The following is a 21148-nucleotide window of genomic DNA, read 5'->3' as shown; positions in this document are numbered from 1 at the left end:
CATGTAGAAATTTTTGAAATGGTGTATCTTTGGCTATGTATATTTTCACCAAAAAAAAAAAGAAAAGGTCAAGAAGGGAGAGGATTGACATGTTGTGGGGTTGTTAACCAGTGTCATAAAACAATATGTGTACTACTGTTCAATGAGAAACTATTTGTTCGGTAAACCTTCACCTGAAGTACAATTAAAAAAAAAAGTTAAAAAAAACTTAAGTTGGCCCAGAGGATCCATAATAATTGTTCTTTTAAAAGGGATTTCTCCATATGTTATTAAAATATGAAAAATACTGCATTATACTATGTTCAGGTGCCCCACCCAACAGAGTTTAGAGTACATTTGTAAAGGGTGATGGATTCTCACATATAGATGGTAAATAAGTATTAAGTGTTGGTTAGGTGTAATAGTATTACATAATTAATACTAAGTAATAGTATTCCTAAGGAGTAGTAAGTATTTAGTGATTGCATATCTATGAACAGTCATTGCTTTGTAATGCTTTTTATTGGTATTTTAACTTTAGCCTATTATTGTATTACCGCTTATTTCTCTATACTTCAAACTTTATTTTTGTTCGTTTTTTTTCTATTGTACACCAGGATAAAATTTGTCTTTATTTTGATATTAAAAATATGTAAAATCTATTCCTTTCCTTTGAAATTAATGTTTTAAAAATCTTCTGTTGAAATGATGAATTAATTTGAAGCACCTTTGTTTTCGCTAGAACTCTGAGTTATTGACTGTAGTGCAGTTTAACCAAAGTAATGTCTATTTTTTGTTCTTGTTTCTAGCCCACAACTGGAGTTTTGTATAAAGAAGATAATTATGTCATCATGACAACTGCACATAAAGAAAAATATAAGTGTATACTTCCCCTTGTGACAGGCGGAGATGAGGTGAATTTTTATAAATGTATTGATAATTCCTGTCAGCAAAGATAAACTTATTTAAAACATTGCAACCACATACTGTGAAATAAAAATTGAATGACAGGTTTCTCGGTAACCTGCTTTACCATAAAAATATCGATCGCTTTTATGAATCCTGAATTCTTTGATTGATTTTGCAGTTCAACTTGGAAAAATCAGCAACCACGTATTAATGTGTTGAATGAAAACATAACTCCAAGCTTGCTTTCTTTTGTAGAAATGAGGCTTTTGAAACAAGATATACTTTTAAATGCTTATGTGAGACCTTTTTTATGAAAAATTGCTAATATATACCTCTGAGTACCTCCTACTTTCTCACTACCTTAGCTCATGCCCTTCTCTCCCCCCGAAACGCCTTAACTGCCTTTTATCCATCCCTGAAGGCAATGACTTCTTTCAAAACGAAACGGGAGAGGCAGCATGGTAAAATGGAAAGGACACCAGCGTAGAGCCAGGAGGCTGAGGTATAGGCTATAGTTAGCTGTGGAGCCGTGATCAGATTTGACATGCACTCACTACATTTATTAGGCCAATTACATAATATTTTTGTGGTCTATAAAATAGAAATATTTAACTCAGTGCTTTCTTTACATTTTGTTCAGATTTGAAATCTGTGAAAGACAGATGTCTATTTCATTTTGTTTTAAACCTCAAGACACAAAAATACACACATAGGCAGAGAACCACACACACATAGCATTCAAACCCAAAATGTAAAAATACATAGAAAACTGAGAAGTACCTTAAAATGTTCCAGTATATTCTAGAAGATCCAGCTTTTCTGAGGCTTTCGTAGCTAGAATCTGTTCCGATGCAAGCATTTAAGTTTTCAGAAATAGGTTTATTATAAGAATTGTTCAGGGAATTGATAGTTAAAAACCTTTTTTTTAAGAGAAGAAAGAATGAACACTATGAAAGATTCTCCTGTGGCTCTATGTTTTATACGTCGATTCTTTTGAAAGAAGTACCATACCGTAGGATCTTGTTAAAAGTTTTGACTTTTTTCCTCGTTTATTTCCAAGCATTTGTGATTTGACCAATGAGTTTGGTGATGTTCTAGAACAATTGTTTTAAACTTCAGTTCTTTCTTCAGGAGGAAGAAAAGGATTATAAAGGCCCTAATCCAAGAGAGCTGTTGGAACCACTATTTAAACAGAGCAGTTGTTCCTACAGGGTATGTATTTTACGTTTACTTAATAACTAGAAAATAAATTTCCAGCAGCCAGTAGACCCTTAAAAATAATTCTGCGTTTCTTCTTACTTTATTATGTTGTATCAGATTTTCAGTTAATTGTATTCCAAAGTATTTTGGGAAATCAAAATAGGCAGCAGATATCCAGTAATACTGATCAAATGATACCATTTACCAAACTACTTTGAATGTTTTTCAGATAAAAGAAAGTTTTCTTTACAGAACCATAATAAAAAACGCTAGTTTTTGTTTTTGTTGTTTTTCGCTGTGTAGAAAGTGATCCCTAAGCCAGGTGGTTATTACAGAGCTCAGGTGTATTCTACACCTATTTCAGTCAGAATTCTCAGCGCTAATTAGCGAAAATAGTGACTAGATTTTTCATATTTTCTAAAGCACGATAAATAACATTTAATGAAAGCTGACTCTAAACCTTATAAGAAATCTACTCAGCTACTTAGAATAGCAGAAGTAATTCAATTGTGTATGTAACTTTGTGACTTTCAAGTATTGAAGTACATCCCTCTTTCTTAGATTGAATCGTATTGGACTTACGAAGTATGTCATGGAAAATACATTCGGCAGTACCATGAAGAAAAGGAAACGGGTCAGGTATGTTTTTCTTCAAAATTTCAAGTGTGAAACATAAAATGAAGACTTTAATAGTGAGATTGATAGTTTTAAAGTTGTATTCTTAAAAAAATATATTTGCAAAATATTTACTATATTTTTATTTTATTTTTTAATATAGAAAGTAAATATTCACGAGTACTACCTTGGAAATATGTTGGCTAAGAACCTTCTATCTGACAAAGGTTTGTTTCTACACTGATTTAAAGTACATGTTCAAATTGGAATTTAAAAGATTTTCTTGGAGACTGTATGAATTTAAAAACACTAAAATAAATTTCTGAACAGTCGAATAGAAAACTTTTTCAAAGAAGTCTTTGTTTTCATTATTTTCTGCTTTGATAAACACTGCTTTTTTTCCACTTACTGGTTTACATTTTTTTAACCTGCTAGGATATACACGTTAGTGTTATGTTTAGTCCGTGTTACTCTTTTGATTGGTTTAAGCAAAGATTTTATATATGGAAATAGACATATAGCTGTGTCTCCCAAATTGTGAAATATCTTATTAATCTATATTATTTAAATTGGTCGACTAATTTAAGATTAAACTTTTCACTGAGATAAAAATACTTCAAAAGAAAACTGTTTTGGCCAGGATTTGTTGCCTCAAATAGAGTGTTTCCTAGGTGAAGATGTAAAGATTAAATATGACTGGCCTTTCAAACACAAACATATCAAGAAAACTGGTTTAAAGTAGTAAGGTAAAAATCATGTATGCTTTAGATCTTCTTTAGAAAGAAGTTTAAGTTTACAAAATTGATCAAACCATGGTCCTTGGTATCTCATCTGCATGTCACCGCTCATTCTTCACACTGCTCTTGTATTATTCCATAGATCAAGAAGCAGAGGAGAGAGAAAAATCAAAAGAGGCAAGTAACAAATGTTGATTCTCCACTCTTAACATCTATTACTAGTGAAAGCATACATTTATAACTTAATTGGCAGAATGTACCCATGTGTTCTTTATCTATCAAATACCTTGAAAGATCGGGCCAAACAAAATTTGTAATGTTTTAAGTTTTTCCGAGAAAAACTACAATGTAATCTTTCCATTTATTTTTAAGATCATAAAAAAAAAAAAAAAAATCTACAAAAGATGTTATGTGGGAAAGCTCAATAATAGCATTATATCACTCTGTGCTTACCACTGGTTCTCTCGACTTAAAATTGGAAACAATTATACTAAGAACCTTTTGTACTTTTTCTGTTGAGCTGTCGCCATCTCCCGTGGGTAAAACAGATAAACTGTGTATACAGAACAAGTTACCAGACTGCAGGCATCTGAAAAGCAGGGACTGTCTTTTATCTCTTCACCCTGAAGTGCAAAGCAGAGTGCTAGACGTATTGGAGACCCTTCATAAGTGTTTATTGAATGAATAGATAAACGATGACTTAAAAATAGAATGTTTCTCCGAGACTAATGGGGCACAACAGTCCAGGGACAAGGACTAGAAGGCAGGAGGGAACAGGATAGCTGGTAATAAGGAACCCAAGGTTGAGAAGGGACAGTGTTGACATGTCGTGGGGTTGTTAACCAATGTCATAAAACAATATGTGTACTAACTGTTCAATGAGAAACTGTTCTGTAAACCATCTAAAGTACAATAAAAATAAAAAAAGAATGGTTCTCAGGTTGTGTAATCACAATTTTTACATGCCCATGTAGTTTAAGGAATGCTTTTAAACCATCTAAAGTACAATAAAAATAAAAAAAGAATGGTTCTCAGGTTGTGTAATCACAATTTTTACACGCCCAAGTAGTTTAAGGAATGCTTTAGAATTCCGTAACAGTTCCAAAGACTTCCCCTGAGTGGCACAAACAGTTAAGCACTACACTAGTCGCTGAAAGGTTGCTGGTTCAGACCCACCCAGAGGTGCCTCAGAAGACAGTCCTGGCGATCTGCTTCTGAAAGGTCACAGCCTTGAAACCCTGTTCAGCAGTTCTCTGCACACATGGGGTCACCATGAGTCATAATCGACTTAAACGCAACTAACAACAAGAATTTCCATCGAGTTTTTAATAACTTATTGAGAGGATATTTCTACAAGTGGTTTAACATCACAGTGATGCTTTTATTAGAAGTGAAGTGAGATGGTAGAAGACCTTGAAAATTACTTAGAAAGGTTGCCTAGAACTAAAAAGGTGGCTCTGGGGGCACTTGATAAGCTAAGCAAAGACATAGCATTGCTATCTTAAAAGGTTTTAATTTTACAGACTACCTTTGAGATAAAATATTTATTTACTGTGACTCTGGAGGATAGCAAGATGGAATTCAAAGTGTGAAATGATGCAGGAAGAGGAAGCAAAGAGTAAGGGAAGAAAACTAACATTTATTGACCCCAGTTTATAAACCAGACGCTGTGCCAGGCATGTAACGAATGGTAACACGTGATTCTCCCGACAACCGTAAATGTATATTATTACTCTCATTTTACAGATGATAAAAACTGAGATTTGGTCAAAGACTAAAGCTAGTAAATGTCGAAGCATGGATTGGAACCCAGGATTTTCTGATTCTAGACACTAGTATGAAAATAGCATACCAGGAAATCTCAAAATATTTTTTCCTAGAAACGTTTATTTATTGCCTGTTTTGGACATAGTGCTGACAAGGTACCAAAGCGATAGAAGATGAAATCTCTGCCTCCCAAGAGCTTGCTTGGAGATAGTATTAATGATATCTTTTTAAAACCCCTTACATGAAATTCTTCTTGTGTTTTATGTAGATAAAAGTATGGGAGCTAACTCCTTAATAATACTTACCTTCTGAGGTTGTATCCTTTATTCCCACACTCCATGAAAACTTTCTTAATTTGTCTTTTGCTGGCCTTGACTGGATTTATATAGGAGTTAGTGTGCTGGAAAGGATATGTTGTTAGTATCAGAGAAGAAGCAGATATATGAATCAGTACTGTACTTAGATTCGTATTTTACTACATAGACCCACTTTTTCGCAAATCAGACTTCAGATCTCTAGAATCGAAACTAACACAGCCATTAACTGAGAGATTAGTAAAGAAAGCTCTCACCGATCCAGTGCAATGCATTTTTTATATTTTATCTTAGTCTTTCCTTAGAGCTGTTGAAAGTAGTTCATATTTTAGCCCTTTATATAAATGTACATACACTTGATGTCTTCGTTTTAGCACTGCGTGATCATTTTCTTTTTCTGAAAGTATGTATTGGCTCAAATGAGAACTTATGATTAAAAAGAATCTCAGAAGGAGAGCTTATAGAAAATACAGAATGTTACGTTTCAGTTTATAAATTAAAATGTAGTTTTCTTTCCTTTCAGAATAAGTTGCTTCTCCCATCCTCGCCCCCAACTCCACTTCTAATGAAAAGCCTGTCTTATACTCTTTTTTTAAGATTCCCACTAAAAATATCGAAGGTCAGATGACACCCTACTATCCTGTGGGAATGGGAAATGGTACACCTTGTAGTTTGAAACAGAACCGGCCCAGATCAAGTACTGTGATGTACATATGTCATCCTGAATCTAAGCACGAAATCCTTTCAGTAGCTGAAGTTACAACTTGTGAATATGAAGTTGTCATTTTGACACCACTCTTGTGCAATCATCCTAAATATAGGTAGGATGTGGATTTAATATTTTAAACACAAAATGCACACATGCTTGAAAGGGTTGTGTGCTTAGCTTTAACACTTGGTTCTTGCTGAATAGGTTTCGAGCGTCTCCTGTGAATGACATATTTTGCCAGTCGCTGCCAGGATCACCGTTTAAGCCCCTCACCCTGAGACAGTTGGAACAGCAGGAAGAAATACTAAGGGTGCCTTTTAGAAGAAATAAAGAGGTATGAGAATTATCTAGCGATATTTTCTCAGTGCTTTGTTTTCCAAATTTTGGAGCATATTTCAATATTTTAATGATTTCTATAGTATAGTAGTAGTAATTTATTTTCTTGATTCAAAATCTTAAATTCCAGTTCTTGTATTTAATTTGTTTCCTTATTCTAGCACATTTCAGAAACTTTTAGCATTCATTCATTGCATAATTTTAATAATATTCTAAATTTTGATATCTTATTCACTGTAGTTAGGTTTAATTTTTGGCTAATTACCTAGGCTTCCCAGCTAAGCCTCTTGAAAGTATAGACTACAACCTGTCTCCACCTTCTAACACTTCATTTATTCTTCCACTCAGTGCTGTTTGTTATCAACTCTTCATTCTTGTGACACTGTTCTCATTAAGGTCAACAGTAATCTTTTGGCTCTAAATTTGCTGGACATATGCCTAACTTGATCTTGACATTCAACACTCAACATTCAGAGCTTGAACTTTTTCTCTTCCCTTGACTTCCAGACCACTGTTCTGTCTGGTTCCCAGCTCTTTCCCTACTTCCTGCCCCTTAAAATGTGGACGTTCCCCATGTTCTGTCCATAGCCCTTTTTTCTTCTTACCGTGGACAGGCTCCCCAAGTCAGCTTATGCATGCCCATTCTTTCCACTTCCGTTTATACGCCCATGAATCCCAAATAGACATCTACAACGCTCCGGAACTCAAGGCGCAATCATAATAATTAACCTGGATTGAGTCTTAACAACTGTTAACTAATTCTTACAACCATCTATGAAATAAGTACTATTATTATCGTCCTTAGCAGATTAGGAAATTGAGGTTCAGAAAGGGGAAGTAGCAAGTGCTGGAATGGCGATTAGAATCACAGCAGTCTGGTTCTAAAGCCTGTCGTCTTAACCACTTCCCAGTGCCGCTCTCCCCTTTTGATATACTGTCTTCCCTTTTCATCATTGTACACATCCATAGGTAATTTCAATAATCTTAGGCTCATCATTTCTCTTTTCTACTGACCCTTTTCTTGTCTTCTTGTCTTCCCCATTGTTTTTAAAGCACTGTGCGCTACCCAATTATCTATATCGGAAACCTGTCTCATTTTTCTTACCTGTCTCTTCATTTCTTTCTAACTCTAATCATTGACAGAGAGCTGTCGGTGTTACCTTCTAAATGCTTTTCAGATCTGTGCTGCCATTATTTCAGGCCTTTGTTATTTCCTAGGACTAGAAACTGCTCTCCTCACCCATTCCCTTTCTAATCCTCCCTGCACATCTGATAAAATGCTGGTTCTGAAATGAACGTTCGGTTATGTATTTAATCCTTTGGTGGTTATGATGTACATCTCTTCACTGCCTCACTAATTACCTTCTACCTCAGCTATTCAGAACAACCTTTAGTTTCCTGTTCTCTGTTGCTTTGTCCCCTGCCTCCCCTTCACCAGATGAACTACTCAGGCTTGAAGACTTGATCCCAGTGTTGCTTCCTCTGGAAATAAGCCAGGACTTCCAGTGGATTACCCCAAGAAGAGATCATCTTCCCTCTTCTGTGGTGTTGTATTTTATTCAGGCTTCTGTTACAGCACTTACATGGCTAGAACTGGCAGTTTTACCTAGCCTTTTACATTAAACTGGGGACAGAAGAAACTGTGCTTTCTTCACTTGGGTGTTTCAGCCTCCTTGCATAATGCCTGGCACACGGCGGGTACCTAACACGGGTTGTTGACTCATAGTTAGCTGCAAAGCCTCTTCCTCCTCCTCCTCCTGAGTACTGCTTGCAAAAGTATTGTCAGACTCTGTGGCTGCTGTGACCGACACTGTCACTCTCATAGGAGGGAAAACTGATCTAAACATTAATCTGCAGTTTGATTTGGAGTGTTGTATTAAAAGATTTGCGATAAAATTCTCTTCTGGTGTTCTCCTGACAGTGATTTAAATACTGGCAGGTACTTAAAAATAGTCAGCTCAATCAAATGCTTCACAAATCCCAACTTTTCATTACTTTTCAAGGAAGATGTGCCAGTTACCTTTTCTTTCATATGTTTAATCTGCCAGTTGAGAAAAATAGATTTGGGGTTGGTGGGAGTAGAAAACTACAGATGATAATGCTTTGAAAATCCTTATAGATCTTTAGGGCACTTCCTAAATACTCTGTGTGAAAATCGCAGGTGATACTGTAAGATGAGCAGTTACTTAAAACTGATCATTTTTATTTCAGGACCATTGTTTCTCTAAATCTAGTTTATTGCATGTAAGTTTTCTTTTAAAACTTGGTGTTTGGCATATTGTTTGCCTTTTAAGTCTGGGCCAAGCTTTACCATAAAGTGTTTCGTTTTTTTTTTTAAACAAAAATACAGACCTGGCTGTCAGAATTTAGATTTGATGTTGTGCTCATGTGATTATCTATTACATTAATTTGGAGGTGACTGCACTATAAGGAGTCCATTTTATGACTTTCCAAACCCTGCTACAAAAACTGCGATCATCCTGCTCTTATTTGAATAATTTTCCTTAAAAATAAAAGTGACCGTTCTGCCCAAAAGAAGCGCTAGGAAGACGTGGTTGTGCTTCTCTTCATCCTGCCGTTGCCCTTATCTCAGCTACAGTCTCTCTCTGCAGCGTTCTTGTTTTCCTTCCTTGATGTAGCTCACTTGTAGTCTGTTACTAGTTTACTGTATTAGACATTGGATCCTTAGGAGCAGGGGGTGTGTCTGCTTCATTTTTAATACTTAGCACTTAAAATAGTGCCTGGAACATAGTAAACACTGAATATAGAAAAAATTATACCATAAAGTTCAAGATCTTTCAAAAAATAGGGAACCACCTTGGCAATCCTTGTTCTTCTGGTATTGAGGGAGAGAGAGGATAAGGTCATTTGGTCTCTGGAGTAGCCACTCCATGACTCCTACCAGCTGAAATAGAAGCAGTTGGTCAGAGGCAGCTATAGCAGGTGAAAAGGGAGATATAATATCCTATATACATTTATTGGGGACCCTTTCCTTATTCATTTTCTTTTAATTATTTTACTCAGTTATAATTGTTACGCTTATTTCTTCATTTCTTGCCTAGATTCATCCTCTCTCACTGTCGATACCCAGTGACTCCCCAGATTCTAACTCATTAACCTCTTTCATAACCATCCTCCTCTCTCCACCCCAACTCTGTCCCCCCATTACTTTAGATTGTCCTTACCGCTGGCCTGGGTCACTGCAGCTCTTAACTCAGCTCCCCCACCCCGCCTTTGTCCCGCTTCTTCCTTACTACTGTTAATTACCTAAAAATATGATCACACCACACCTTTGTCTGTAACCTATAAAACAGTATCCAAACCTCTGAGCATCGTATGGTTTTCCACCGTGTGGCACCCACTTATCTTGCTCATCTTAAACACCACCCCGCCACACCTTTGCTTGCGCCCCCTCCCCAGTTCACATACACATAACACACACAGACATGCGTGTAAATCACACGTGTTACTCAGGTCTCCGAACTCATGGAGGGCGTTCTCTGCGTGCAGTCTTCGCGTTGCAGCTCTCCGTCAGGGTCTGTTGGAATCACCTCTTCTGTGACTCGGCTCTTCCCTGCACCCTAATTAGCTGCATCTTCCCCACTAAACTGCAGGGCCCTCCAGGGCAGCAGTCAGGCCCTGTCCCATCGGAATCATTAGTAACTGACACTCCCTCCCAGCCAGTTCCTCTTTACCCTGCTCCTCATCCTTTGTCCACAGTCACCACGTTTTCCAGAACTGAATGTAGGGACACAAAGTTTAACAAGGAGCAAAGTGCGTAACAAGGATAATAAGGCAAATACACGAAATGGAGATTATCCCTGTGTGTTCAGGATGGCCACCGTACCCCTAACCACTAGATGGAGCTAACGTTTGTCCAGAGCTTTCTCTGTACTCTTAAGCGTCGCAAAACTCATTTCCTTAGAACACATTAAAAACAAGTAGGCAACTTTTATTTTCTAAATTTTCTATAGTTTAAACACAATAATAAAAATTTAAACCGTAACTGAAAAAAAAAAATTGTGTGCCACGGAAGCTCTAAACTTATACCTGTTTAATTTTAGGAAGATTTGCAGTCAACTAAAGAAGAGAGGTTTCCAGCAATCCACAAACCCATTGCTGTTGGCTCTCAGCCGACGCTCACTGTTGGAACTACCCACATATCCAAACTGACAGATGACCAACTCATAAAAGAGTTCCTTAGCGGTTCTTACTGCTTTCATGGGGTGAGACGTGAACCTTCAGTTTAAATATTTATCTTACAAATTTTATGTGTCAGTTATTTAATCAAGGGGCATGAGCGGCACTGAAAAAGCTTTTCGTTTGTAGAGAAACGGCGGGTTTCTGGAAGCCTCCCAGTGGACGTTTTCTCTCCACGTCTGGCCACTTACTGTAATCTCGTGCATAGCCACTGTGTTCTCTTTATGAGACCTGGGGGCACATTGGTTAAAGCGCTCAGCTGCTAATGGAAAGGTCAGCGGTTTGAACCCACCGGCCGCTCTGCAGGAGAAAGATGTGGCAGTCTGCTTCCATAAAGATTTACAGTCTTAGAAACCCTGTGGGGCAGTTCAGCTCTGCCCCGTAGGGTCGCTGTGAGTCTGAATCGAGTTGACGGCAGTGGGTTTTGGTTTGGACGTTCTCTTTACTCATGAACTAAAACTTAACCTTTACTCTGGCAGAAGATATGTAACCAAGTGATGTGTCACTCTGGTTAGTTTGTGGAGTGGGCATCAGAGATTGTGTTCTCTGTATTTTGGTTATGTAACAATCACATTCAAAACCTAAGTTAATGACGACCAAGGTGAAATTTTGCCTCTAATAGCTCTCACAAGTGGAATTTTCATTTTTGATTTATTTCGTAAAGGCAGTGCAGCAGTATTCTCTGTATTGTTCTCATTTGTTTTATTTCTTAGTAATTTTTAATTTAATTTTCACCCGTACTTTTGCTATGACAGGTAAATGTGTGTGTGTGTGTGTGTGGCAGTATAGAGACAGGCCCCAATCCCCCATTCTCAGTGCATAACTTGATCTAATATGTTGTCTTTCCTTTAGGGTGTTGGTTGGTGGAAATATGAATTCTGCTATGGCAAACACGTATATCAGTACCATGAGGTATAAAATGGCATTTATATCATTCTGCCACTAGATGGATTAAAATTTTTTAAATCATTTCTGAAAAAGAGGGGGAATTGCTGTTACTTTTAATTATGAGATGATTTTATAAAATGGCATTTATATCATTCTACCACTAGATGGATTAAAACTTTTAAATCATTTCAGAAAAAAAGGAGGGGGAATTGGTGTTACTTTTAATGACGAGATGATTTTAATATGGAAATACTAATCAGAGTGTCTTAAAACTCTGCAAATAGGAAACTTGGTGTTGACTAAGTCAGTCATCTTAAACTTACATGTTTATTAACTACTCAGATCCCGTTGGAATCATAAGCTTTTGTGACTGTGTCGCTAAGCTTTGACTGAGAAATTAGTCGTTCTTATCACTAAGAAAATGAACGGCAGGGTAGTACATTATCACTAGAGTTAGTAAAGTAGGGTAAATACAGCAAGTTTCTCAGCTAAAAGAAGAAGGTACTATATCATCTGAAATTTAAAATAAAGTTTTAAGATTATACACATTGACTTTTGTGCTTCTTTTTTTTTCATAATTTTGTAAATCAGGTAGCATAGCTTTCCACACTTGAGCCAAGGTGTTCAGATTCTGAAATTCAAGCCCTAATGCTTTTGCTTACCATAGTTCTACTTCGTTTGGTAAGGTAAACTGCTAGTCATTGAAGACAAGCTTTAATTAATAAATACTGCCCTGGCTGCTTTAAAAAGTTCTTTTCATTCCTTGAAAGAGTTGGGGAGTATAATTTAATATAGAGAAAGAATAAAGGAAGTACCACCTAACTACTGCCCAGAAAATACCCAGTAACGTTTTTCATTTTTAATTAAAGGAATATACGCCAGAAATTACAAATGAAAAGTAAAATTCTTCTCTGCCATCATCCCACCTCCCAAAAGTAACTGCTGTTAACATTTCCTTAGTTAACCCTCCACAAGAAAGAAATGCACATACGTAAATGTTGGCGTAACCTTTTTGTTTATGCAGAAGAGATCGTACTAAACAGACTACCCTGCGCTTGTTCTTTTCACTTAGTATCCTGACCACCTTTCCATGTCAGCAGCAGCCAGCCCTTCTTTTCAGTAGGTATGGAGTATCGTCCGTACCCACCTGTATTTAACGAGACCTCTGTGGATGGACCTTTCATTGTTTCTGGTTTTGCTCTCATAGTATTTTAGTGAGCACTTTTAAATAGTTCTTTTGCTATACTATGTGTGTATGTGTTCTATGTGCATGTGTTAAAAATTTATATAAGAAAACATCTGCCCATTCAGCGGTTTTTACATGGACAATTCAGTGACGTTGATTATGTTAATCATGTACAGCCATCATGTTGCCGTACTTTTGCAAGGATATTCATAGGGCACATTGCTAGCAGTGTAGTTGCTAGGTCAGCATATGTGCATACCCGTTAGCAACAGCTGTTTTCCCATACACTGGCCAACAGTGGATTTTATCAAACTTATCTTGGCCAAGGTCATGTAACCCAGAACTTCCTGGGGACTCTGCTAGCGGCTTAGGGAGACAGAAGAGTAGTAATCGTTCACTGTGTGTCAGGCACGGTTCTAAGTACTTTACACGTATTAACTCATGTAGTCCTCATAACAGCCTAAGAGGTGGGTATCATCATTCCAGGATGAGGAAACAAAGGTTCAGTAACTTGCCTAAAATCACACAGGTAGTAAAATGGTGAAACTGGAATTCAGACCCAGGCCGTCTTGCTCCATAATCTAACCTCTTAAATACTTCGCTGTGCTGCTCTAATTAACCCCTGTCTGTCTAGGAGCTTACAGTCTAGTTGCGGAAAGAATTTTTAATGACTGTCTCTTCCACTGAAGGAACCCTGGTGGCACAGTGGTTAAGTGCTCGGCTGCCAACCAAAAGGTCAGCAGTTTGAAGCCGCCAGCCACTTTGTGGGAGAAAGATACGGCAGTCTGCTTCCATAAAGGTTAAAAACCAAAAACCTATTGCCCTTGAGTCGATTCCGACTCATAGCAACCCTACAGACTAGAGCGTAGGAAACACTACGGGGCAGTTCTGCTCCGTCGTCTAGGGTCTCTGTGAGTCGGAATCGACTCGCCAGCACACAGCAACAACATCATCTCCACTAAGGCCGTGGCCATACCGCTTTTGTTGCCACTGTAAGGGTTTTAATTCTACTAATCAGATGTATCTTCGTGCCAGCATGGTGCCTGGAATAAAATACAAGGAAGGGAAGGGAGGAAGGAAGAAAGGAAGGAAAGAGTCTTAAAAAGTAATGAAGTAATACTATAGCAGAAGAGTTCAATGTGAACTTGTAAGAATTTGTAAGAAATAGGCAGAATGGGGAAGACAGGCTCGATACAAAAATAAACATGGTGTCAGTGAGCAGTGTGAAAACCAGCATAACCTGAAGGTTTGCATTTAAAGAGTAAAAGTGGGATGAAGCTAGGCTCAGTGTGGCTGCAGGTTGAGAGAGAGGCTAAAAGATTTAATTAAGAATTGCAGTAGTATATGGTTGTATTATCTAGTAGTACTATGGTTGTATTATCTAGGTATAGGAGATTAAACTCTTGGTTGAGGGATGAGGGGTGGCAGTGGAAATGTAGACGAAGAGCCGGAAACCAAGAACATCTCTCCAGGAAAAAATTGTCGGGACTGATAGATGTAGGAGAGGAAGGAGATGGAGTTAAAAGTAATTGTACCCCTGGAACTAGCGTGGCTAGAAGGTGGGTACATCATTCACAGAGACCAGGAATAAAGACAGTGAACTCAGGTCTCTGCTCGCGGAGTTCGGCTAACATTGTTGCATCTAGATGTTGACATACCCAGTGTGCGGATGAGGATAAGGACTAGAGCTTCTAGGAGGGTCAGGTTATCAGCATAAATGTCTACCTGATGCTGTGGAACATGCATTATCACAAATATTTTTTCATATATTAGGACAAGGATAGTGGGAAAACCTCTGTGGTTGTGGGGACTTGGAACCAAGAAGAGCATATTGAATGGGCTAAGAAGAATACTGCTAGAGCCTTTCACCTGCAAGATGATGGTACCCAGACAGTCAGGTAAACAGGACTTCTTTTTGCCTTTGGATCTGATTAGTAGACTTAAAAACTCAGAACATGGAAGAACATCTAAACACAAGTAAAATCTCTGGTCCAGTTTTTTTCAGGGGACATCTTTCAGGTTAGCTTTCTTTTCTTGGGGAGGCAACACGGTATAATAGCTAAGAGCACAGTGTCTGGAGTCAGACTCCGTGGATTCAAACACTGGCTCTTACTACCTCGGGCAAGTTACATAATCTTTTCTAAGCCTCACTTTTCTTGTCCAGTAGTTTTGTTTCATGGGGTTGTTGTGATATTTAAGCCAAGTCATGCATGGAAAGCGTGGTGCCTGATAATAGGACGCAGTAAACGCTGGCTGCTGCCTTTAACGGTGGTGGCATGAGGTGGTGACGTTAGTAATAACGCACAGTTCCAGGTATTAGGTCTGAGGCTCTTATAAAGCGTTTGCCTCTTTAAGGTATTTAATTCTATTTCATTATACTCTCAAGTCCAGGTCCACTGCCATCGAGTCGATCAGGACTCACAGCAACCCCACGGGGTTTCCGAGGCTGTCAGTCTCTATGGAAGCAGACTGCCGCATCTTTCTCCCACAGAGCCGCTGGTGGTTTCCAACTGCCAGCCCTTCGGTTAGCAGTCCATCGCTTTAAGCACTACACCACCAGGGCTCCATTTCAGGATACTCTAACATTTGCTTTTTTTTAACGTTTGTGATGTAATGGTTAGAAATATTCCAACATTACGGTGGCTTTTGGAAAAACTACCTCACATCTCTTTTGAGCTATATAGATATATTTTCTTTTAGCTATTTTTCTTAAGTAATTTAATCCCATTTCCCAAGAATAACTGAGCTTTAGCTTGTCTTGCCCAGTGAATTTTACATTACCCATTCTTCTTCTTTCTCAATTGTTAACTTTGTCCTTCTTAGCACATACGGTACTGAGAGACTGATTTCAGAATATGCTGACTTTTCCTGCTAACCAAAATCAAAATTAGCAAAATTAGAGATGGACATTTAAGTATTAGAACATACTAAAGAGATTGGTTTTTGTTTTTTGATGCTTGTATTTGTTTCATGTGAAAATGGCTTGTGGTATCATGTGCAGCAAATACTGAAGCAGGGGTGTATGAAACCAGCAAAACGAATACTTCCCTTTGGATCCTGCTGACTTGGAATTCATAGCATGGCCTAAGCCTTACCTTTTATACTACCTGTACTACATGATTTTAATGGGAGAAGCTGGGTGGAGGGTGGGATGCAAGAGAAAGTTTGTTCCACAGAAGAAACAGTACACAGGAGCTGGGGCAGTGGTTAACTTTAAAAGAACGACTGTTTTAAAGCAATCTAACGATAGCTATGTGTATACAAATAAATAATACGCAAGTTGAAGATCATCGTTATTAAACCAGTAGAAATTACCTTTCTTTATAGTCTCTTTTTAAAATCTAAGTCTCTCTGTCCCTTATCCCTAAAAATACGTATTTTTAAAGAATATTTTACTAATGCAAAACTGATCGCTCTGCCCTTCTCAGCCTGCCCGTTACAGTTGTTCTGAATCCGTGAGGTTTTAGTGTAATAAAGCGTGTGTGTTTCTCTGATTCAGGATGGTGTCACACTTTTATGGGAATGGAGATATTTGTGATATAACTGACAAACCAAGACAGGTGACTGTAAAACTAAAGTAAGTTGGACTCTCACATCATTCTTTATGCCCATCTCTTTTACCACCTTTCTGTGGACAACAGTTTTATAGAAATATAAGATGTAATTATGAATATAATTATTGTTAAATTATACAGGGTTCATTTGTATGGGATTTTTAAGAAAAAGCTATTAAAAATAATCTTACATTGTCTGATTTGGACAGTGCCTTAAAGTACTCTCTATTTTAGGTGTAAAGAGTCAGATTCTCCTCATGCTGTTACCGTATATATGCTAGAGCCTCATTCCTGTCAGTATATTCTTGGGGTAAGTAAAAAAAGTAATTGCGAATTCCATTTGGGGGCCAGATTTTAATTTTTCGATTAAGTTTAGAAAGGATCTTCAGAAGTCTCTGAATATTTAATACAGCCCATATGACACTAGTTTCGCTCCCAGGTATGTACCCAAAAGATTTGAACACAGGGACTCAAACCAGATACTTGTACCCCAGTGTTCAATGCAAGCATTATTCACCGTAGCCAAAGGTGGAAACAACAAAAGTGTCCATCAACAGATGAATGGATAAAGAAAAAGTGGCAGATCCATACAGTGGAATATTATTCAGCCATCAAGAGAAGTGAAGTTCTTGTACGTAGTACGACATGGATGAACCCTGAAAATATTATACTGATTGAAATAAGTCAGACACAAAAGGACAAAGATCGTATGAGCCCACTTACATGAAACAGCTAGAATAGGCAGATATTTGTCAATGGTTACGAGGGGCTTTGGGGGAGGAGGGAGATGGGGACTTTCTACCTAAGTACTGTCTGTTTGGCATGATGAGAAACTTGTATAAATAGACGGTGGTGATGGTTGTACAACATGGTGGGTGTAATTAATGTCACTGAATTGTACACTTAAAATGGTTAAATTGGCAGCCATTTTGTTATGTATATTTTACCACAAAATTCAAAGAAAATAGTCACAGGCACGTTTAACAAGTTAGTGATAACAAACAAAATATCCTAGTATGGAAAAATAGGTTTCTGACACCATTACAGCTAATACATAGTGTGTTCATCCTACATACTCCTCTCCTAGCTACGCCATAGGCAGATAAGGCAGAGGCACCTTTCTGTAAAACTGAAGTCAAGAAAGAATTGTCTTTAAACTCTTCAGGGTGAAAGACGGAAGTCTGTTTTGCTTAAGTAAAAATCTAGTGCCAGGGTCATGAAAAAAATATAATAAGTTAAATAAAGTGAAAATTGTTTAAAATACATGCCATCTGATACCATCCAGTGAGTGCTCTAATAGGTTATGAAGATTGTCATTCCATGGTCTTCAACCATGGTTAAGCTGATGTTCCATCATTTTCCCCTACTGTCCTGAAGGAGAACTTAAGCACTGGAGCTATCCTAAGACCTCTGTGGGGTGTTAAGTAGCAGAGAATGTGGATCCAAAGTGTGTGGTGAATCCTAGCTTTGTCCTTACTGAAACTATGGCTTTGGCAAAGTTTTTAACCTCTCTGTGCCTCAGATTCTTCATCTGTAAAATGAGAATTAAAGAAGTGCCTGCCTCATAAGTTTATTGGGAAGATTAAATAAGATGATACATGAAAAAGTGCTCAAAACCATGTAAACTTTCAGTGAATATTAATTACGATTATTCCAGTCATTAAAAAGGCCACTCTAATGTAATTCTTTCTAAACCCCTAAATTCTGCTATTAAGGAAATATTGCTTAGTAATAAATTACAGTGCAGTATTTTCTACCAGAGTAAACTGGAAAATGGGTCATCATCCAAAAAACTAAGGTTAAGTGTTTCTTTGCGTTTTAATTGCACAACTGATTATTTTGCCATTATTCCGTATTATTTTTGTTTGTGTAAGATCTAGCTTTGTATTCCTCTCTTGTTCTTATCCTCTCCTCCTTTTCTCTGTCACCACTTAGAGATAAAAATGTCTTCTCCACCATCTGATATTTTATACAGATAACCAACAGTTATCTCAAATTGTAGGTCATTTATCCAAAACAAAGACTCGTGTACTTTTAGCAAAGTATATACATGTATTCACTCAGCAGAATAATACTGATTAAAGGATTCATCCTGTTGGCTTTTTAATGGTTTTGTTGTTGCTGCTGTTGTTCTCTAGGTTGAATCTCCAGTGATCTGCAAAATCTTAGACACAGCAGATGAAAATGGACTTCTTTCTCTCCCCAACTAAGGGGCAATCAAGTTGGGAGAAAACCAAGATCACTGAAAGTCATGTTGATTTCTTCCTTCTGTGACCATGTGTCTCGTTAGCGTTCTCAGCCATTGGACCTCATCTGAAGGATTGTATGAAAGGACTCTCAATGACTTTGTGAATATCTATGTGTATATAAGAGCTTATTGATAAACTTCTAAGGCACACTTGTCTCACTTCTTCATTTGTGTTATCTGATGAAACAACTGTGTGTGTTTTTCTTTGCTTGGATAATGTGATTCCAAAATAAATCTTGTCCAAGCAATTTAGAGTCCAGACTAATCAAATGGAATCATCGTCGTACCTATAGAAATTTTTAAATAACAGGCTTATTATGTAAATTATAGGATATATAACTATTCAATGAAGAAAGAACTGAATGAGAGATGGTTTAAATGAGAGACCATGTAAAATATGTAAACTTGGGGGCCTGAAATCCTTTCAGCCACGTGTTATTCAGCACCAGTCTCCCAGGCATTAAAGCAGACACTGGGCGTACAGTAGGCCCTCCGCGTAGGTTTTCTTCCCTTCTTCAGCTCTGCGAATCTCACGTTTGTGATAGCTGCTTCTCTCAGACTTTCTTTTATCTCTTCTTTCTCCTTGCTGCTTGTGTTTTCCTGCGGTAGGCACCTGGTGTTGATGAGTCGGAATCAATTCAACGGCAACAGGTTTGGATTTTTTTCCCCTGGATTTTGAACCTGGTGTGGACAGTCGGTATCTTCTATTTAACTTAGAATGTTTGCCCTGACCGAGTGCACTGAGCTGGCTGTCCGTTGGCCTCACCCCCTGTACGCTGCGGATTTTAGTTCTGGACAGTTTTTCGGCACAGTGTGTATTTTTAAGCGAAGAAAACGTCCACAAGCCGCATTATGTAGTCAGCGGCGGATTATTCAGTTTCTTCATGATCCTGCCGCACACCTTTTGGACGTTCGTATCTGAACAAAGACAGACAAGGGGCCATAAAATAGTTTACTGTTCCTCCTTTTCAGTAGTTCTGGCCAAAGATACTTTAGTTGAGGGAAAGTTGAATACAGTTGACTATTTGAGGGTTGTCTGTAGATTTTAGAAGCTGCACATTTAGAAAGAACGTGCATTGAATTCAAACCTAGGTTCACATCCTGTCTTTAACTTACTGGCTGGACAGATGAGTTAACCTCTCGGCGCCTCACTTTCTCTTTTGTAAAGTAGAATGCTTCCTTCCTAAGGTGGTCGTAGGTGTCAGTGTAATAACTCCTGCGTGTGGAAGGCCTAGCCCCAGTACTTGACCCCAGTTCCCAATCAATGGTGGTTCATTTCCCAGCGTTACCCTGGTCTCCTATTAACGTAATGAGACTTGGCTCTATGAGAGACTACATCTAAGGCAAGCAGAAATACCATGGGGAAATCAAAGACCAAAGCCATTCAGATTCATGTCTTTGAGAACAACCTGTGATCAATGAGTTACAGACAACAGAATTATCCTCCCATTTAGAGTATAGCAGGGGGAGGGAGTTAGAAGTGAAAGGTAAATGCTAGAAGACACAATATTTAGGCCAATCTGTTTCTCTTAGAAAAAAAAAAAACGAAAAACTATATTGGAATAGCTTACCAAGGAAGATTCTCAAAGATAGGAGAATCGTACAGTTATTTCAAAATGAAGTTTAAAAAGTGGAAGCATGAGCCTTCTGTCTCACCAATAGAGCTGCGGCTTCTGTCCGTGCAGGGACTAGACCAGGAATTGCCACATACCGTCTTGAGTGTTGGGTCCCCCGTCAGGGTTCCGCAGTCTCACTTGATCTGCAGATGGTTTGCCCCCACTTCCGTGACGTCAGCCTTCTGTATCTGTTGTTGTCGGTTGCCTCACATCAACTCCGATTCATGGCCACCCCATGCACGCAGAGGTGAACTGCTCCAAAGAGTTTGTAAGGCTGTGGCCGTTTGGAAGCAAATCTCCAGACCTGTCGTCGGAGGCATGTCTGGGTGGGTTCAAACCACCAGCCTTTGGGCTAGTAGTCGAGTGCTTAACCGTATACGCCACCCGAGAACTCCACCTTCTATATGGAGTTCTTGGGTGGCGTATCTATATACCAAAACCAAAAATAACCCACTGCCATCCAGTCAATGCCGACTCATAGTGACCTTATAGGACAGAGGAGAACTGCCCCATAGGGTTTCCAAGGAGCAGCTGGTGGATTCAAACAGCCGACCTTTTGGTTGGCAGCTGAGCTCCTAACCACTGAGCCACCACGGCGCTTTCCCAGACTAAATCAGACTCATAGGGGTAGGGGTTGAGAACACACATTTTAAATAAATTATTTTTAATAATTTCTCCCGTAATTGAGAAGCACTGACTTGGAACTTCACTTTTGACAGTTTTACAGATATTAACCCTCCTGTCTCCAGATTAGGTTTCAAAGAATTAACTAGTATCCCATCTTCACAGAAGGTTTTGTGACTTGGAGTCATCTTTTTTTATTTTTTGTAGCTCTACCTGCTTTTCTCTGAAAAGCCACTAGGTGGGGCCTGTTGTCCAGCCCTGGTTTA

At 38.3% G+C, this 21148-nt stretch overlaps 1 protein-coding gene across 2 annotated transcripts in view; it reads left to right on the top strand.

Annotated features, from left to right (window-relative positions):
* ERLEC1 (endoplasmic reticulum lectin 1) overlaps nucleotides 1-19453 on the top strand; it is a 24501-nt gene extending 5048 nt beyond the window's left edge. The window contains exons 2-14 of one of the 2 annotated variants that reach the window (XM_004369465.2): nucleotides 789-893; nucleotides 2020-2100; nucleotides 2650-2727; nucleotides 2867-2930; nucleotides 3583-3617; nucleotides 6119-6342; nucleotides 6435-6564; nucleotides 10631-10792; nucleotides 11619-11678; nucleotides 14614-14738; nucleotides 16340-16417; nucleotides 16629-16704; nucleotides 18533-19453. In XM_004369465.2, coding sequence (XP_004369522.1) covers nucleotides 789-893; nucleotides 2020-2100; nucleotides 2650-2727; nucleotides 2867-2930; nucleotides 3583-3617; nucleotides 6119-6342; nucleotides 6435-6564; nucleotides 10631-10792; nucleotides 11619-11678; nucleotides 14614-14738; nucleotides 16340-16417; nucleotides 16629-16704; nucleotides 18533-18604 — 1290 coding nt within the window. In that variant the 3' untranslated portion in view covers nucleotides 18605-19453. The remainder of the gene's footprint in view (nucleotides 1-788; nucleotides 894-2019; nucleotides 2101-2649; nucleotides 2728-2866; nucleotides 2931-3582; nucleotides 3618-6118; nucleotides 6343-6434; nucleotides 6565-10630; nucleotides 10793-11618; nucleotides 11679-14613; nucleotides 14739-16339; nucleotides 16418-16628; nucleotides 16705-18532) is intronic. The other variant, XM_023735196.1, reaches the window with a different exon arrangement.
* Nucleotides 19454-21148: the final 1695 nt, after the last annotated feature.

Source organism: Trichechus manatus, unplaced genomic scaffold (genome assembly GCF_000243295.1).
Source record: "Trichechus manatus latirostris isolate Lorelei unplaced genomic scaffold, TriManLat1.0 scaffold00005, whole genome shotgun sequence".
In the NCBI taxonomy this organism is placed as follows: domain Eukaryota; kingdom Metazoa; phylum Chordata; class Mammalia; order Sirenia; family Trichechidae; genus Trichechus; species Trichechus manatus.
Note: the sequence above shows the minus strand (reverse complement) of the source record. Positions and strands in the feature narration are given on the sequence as shown.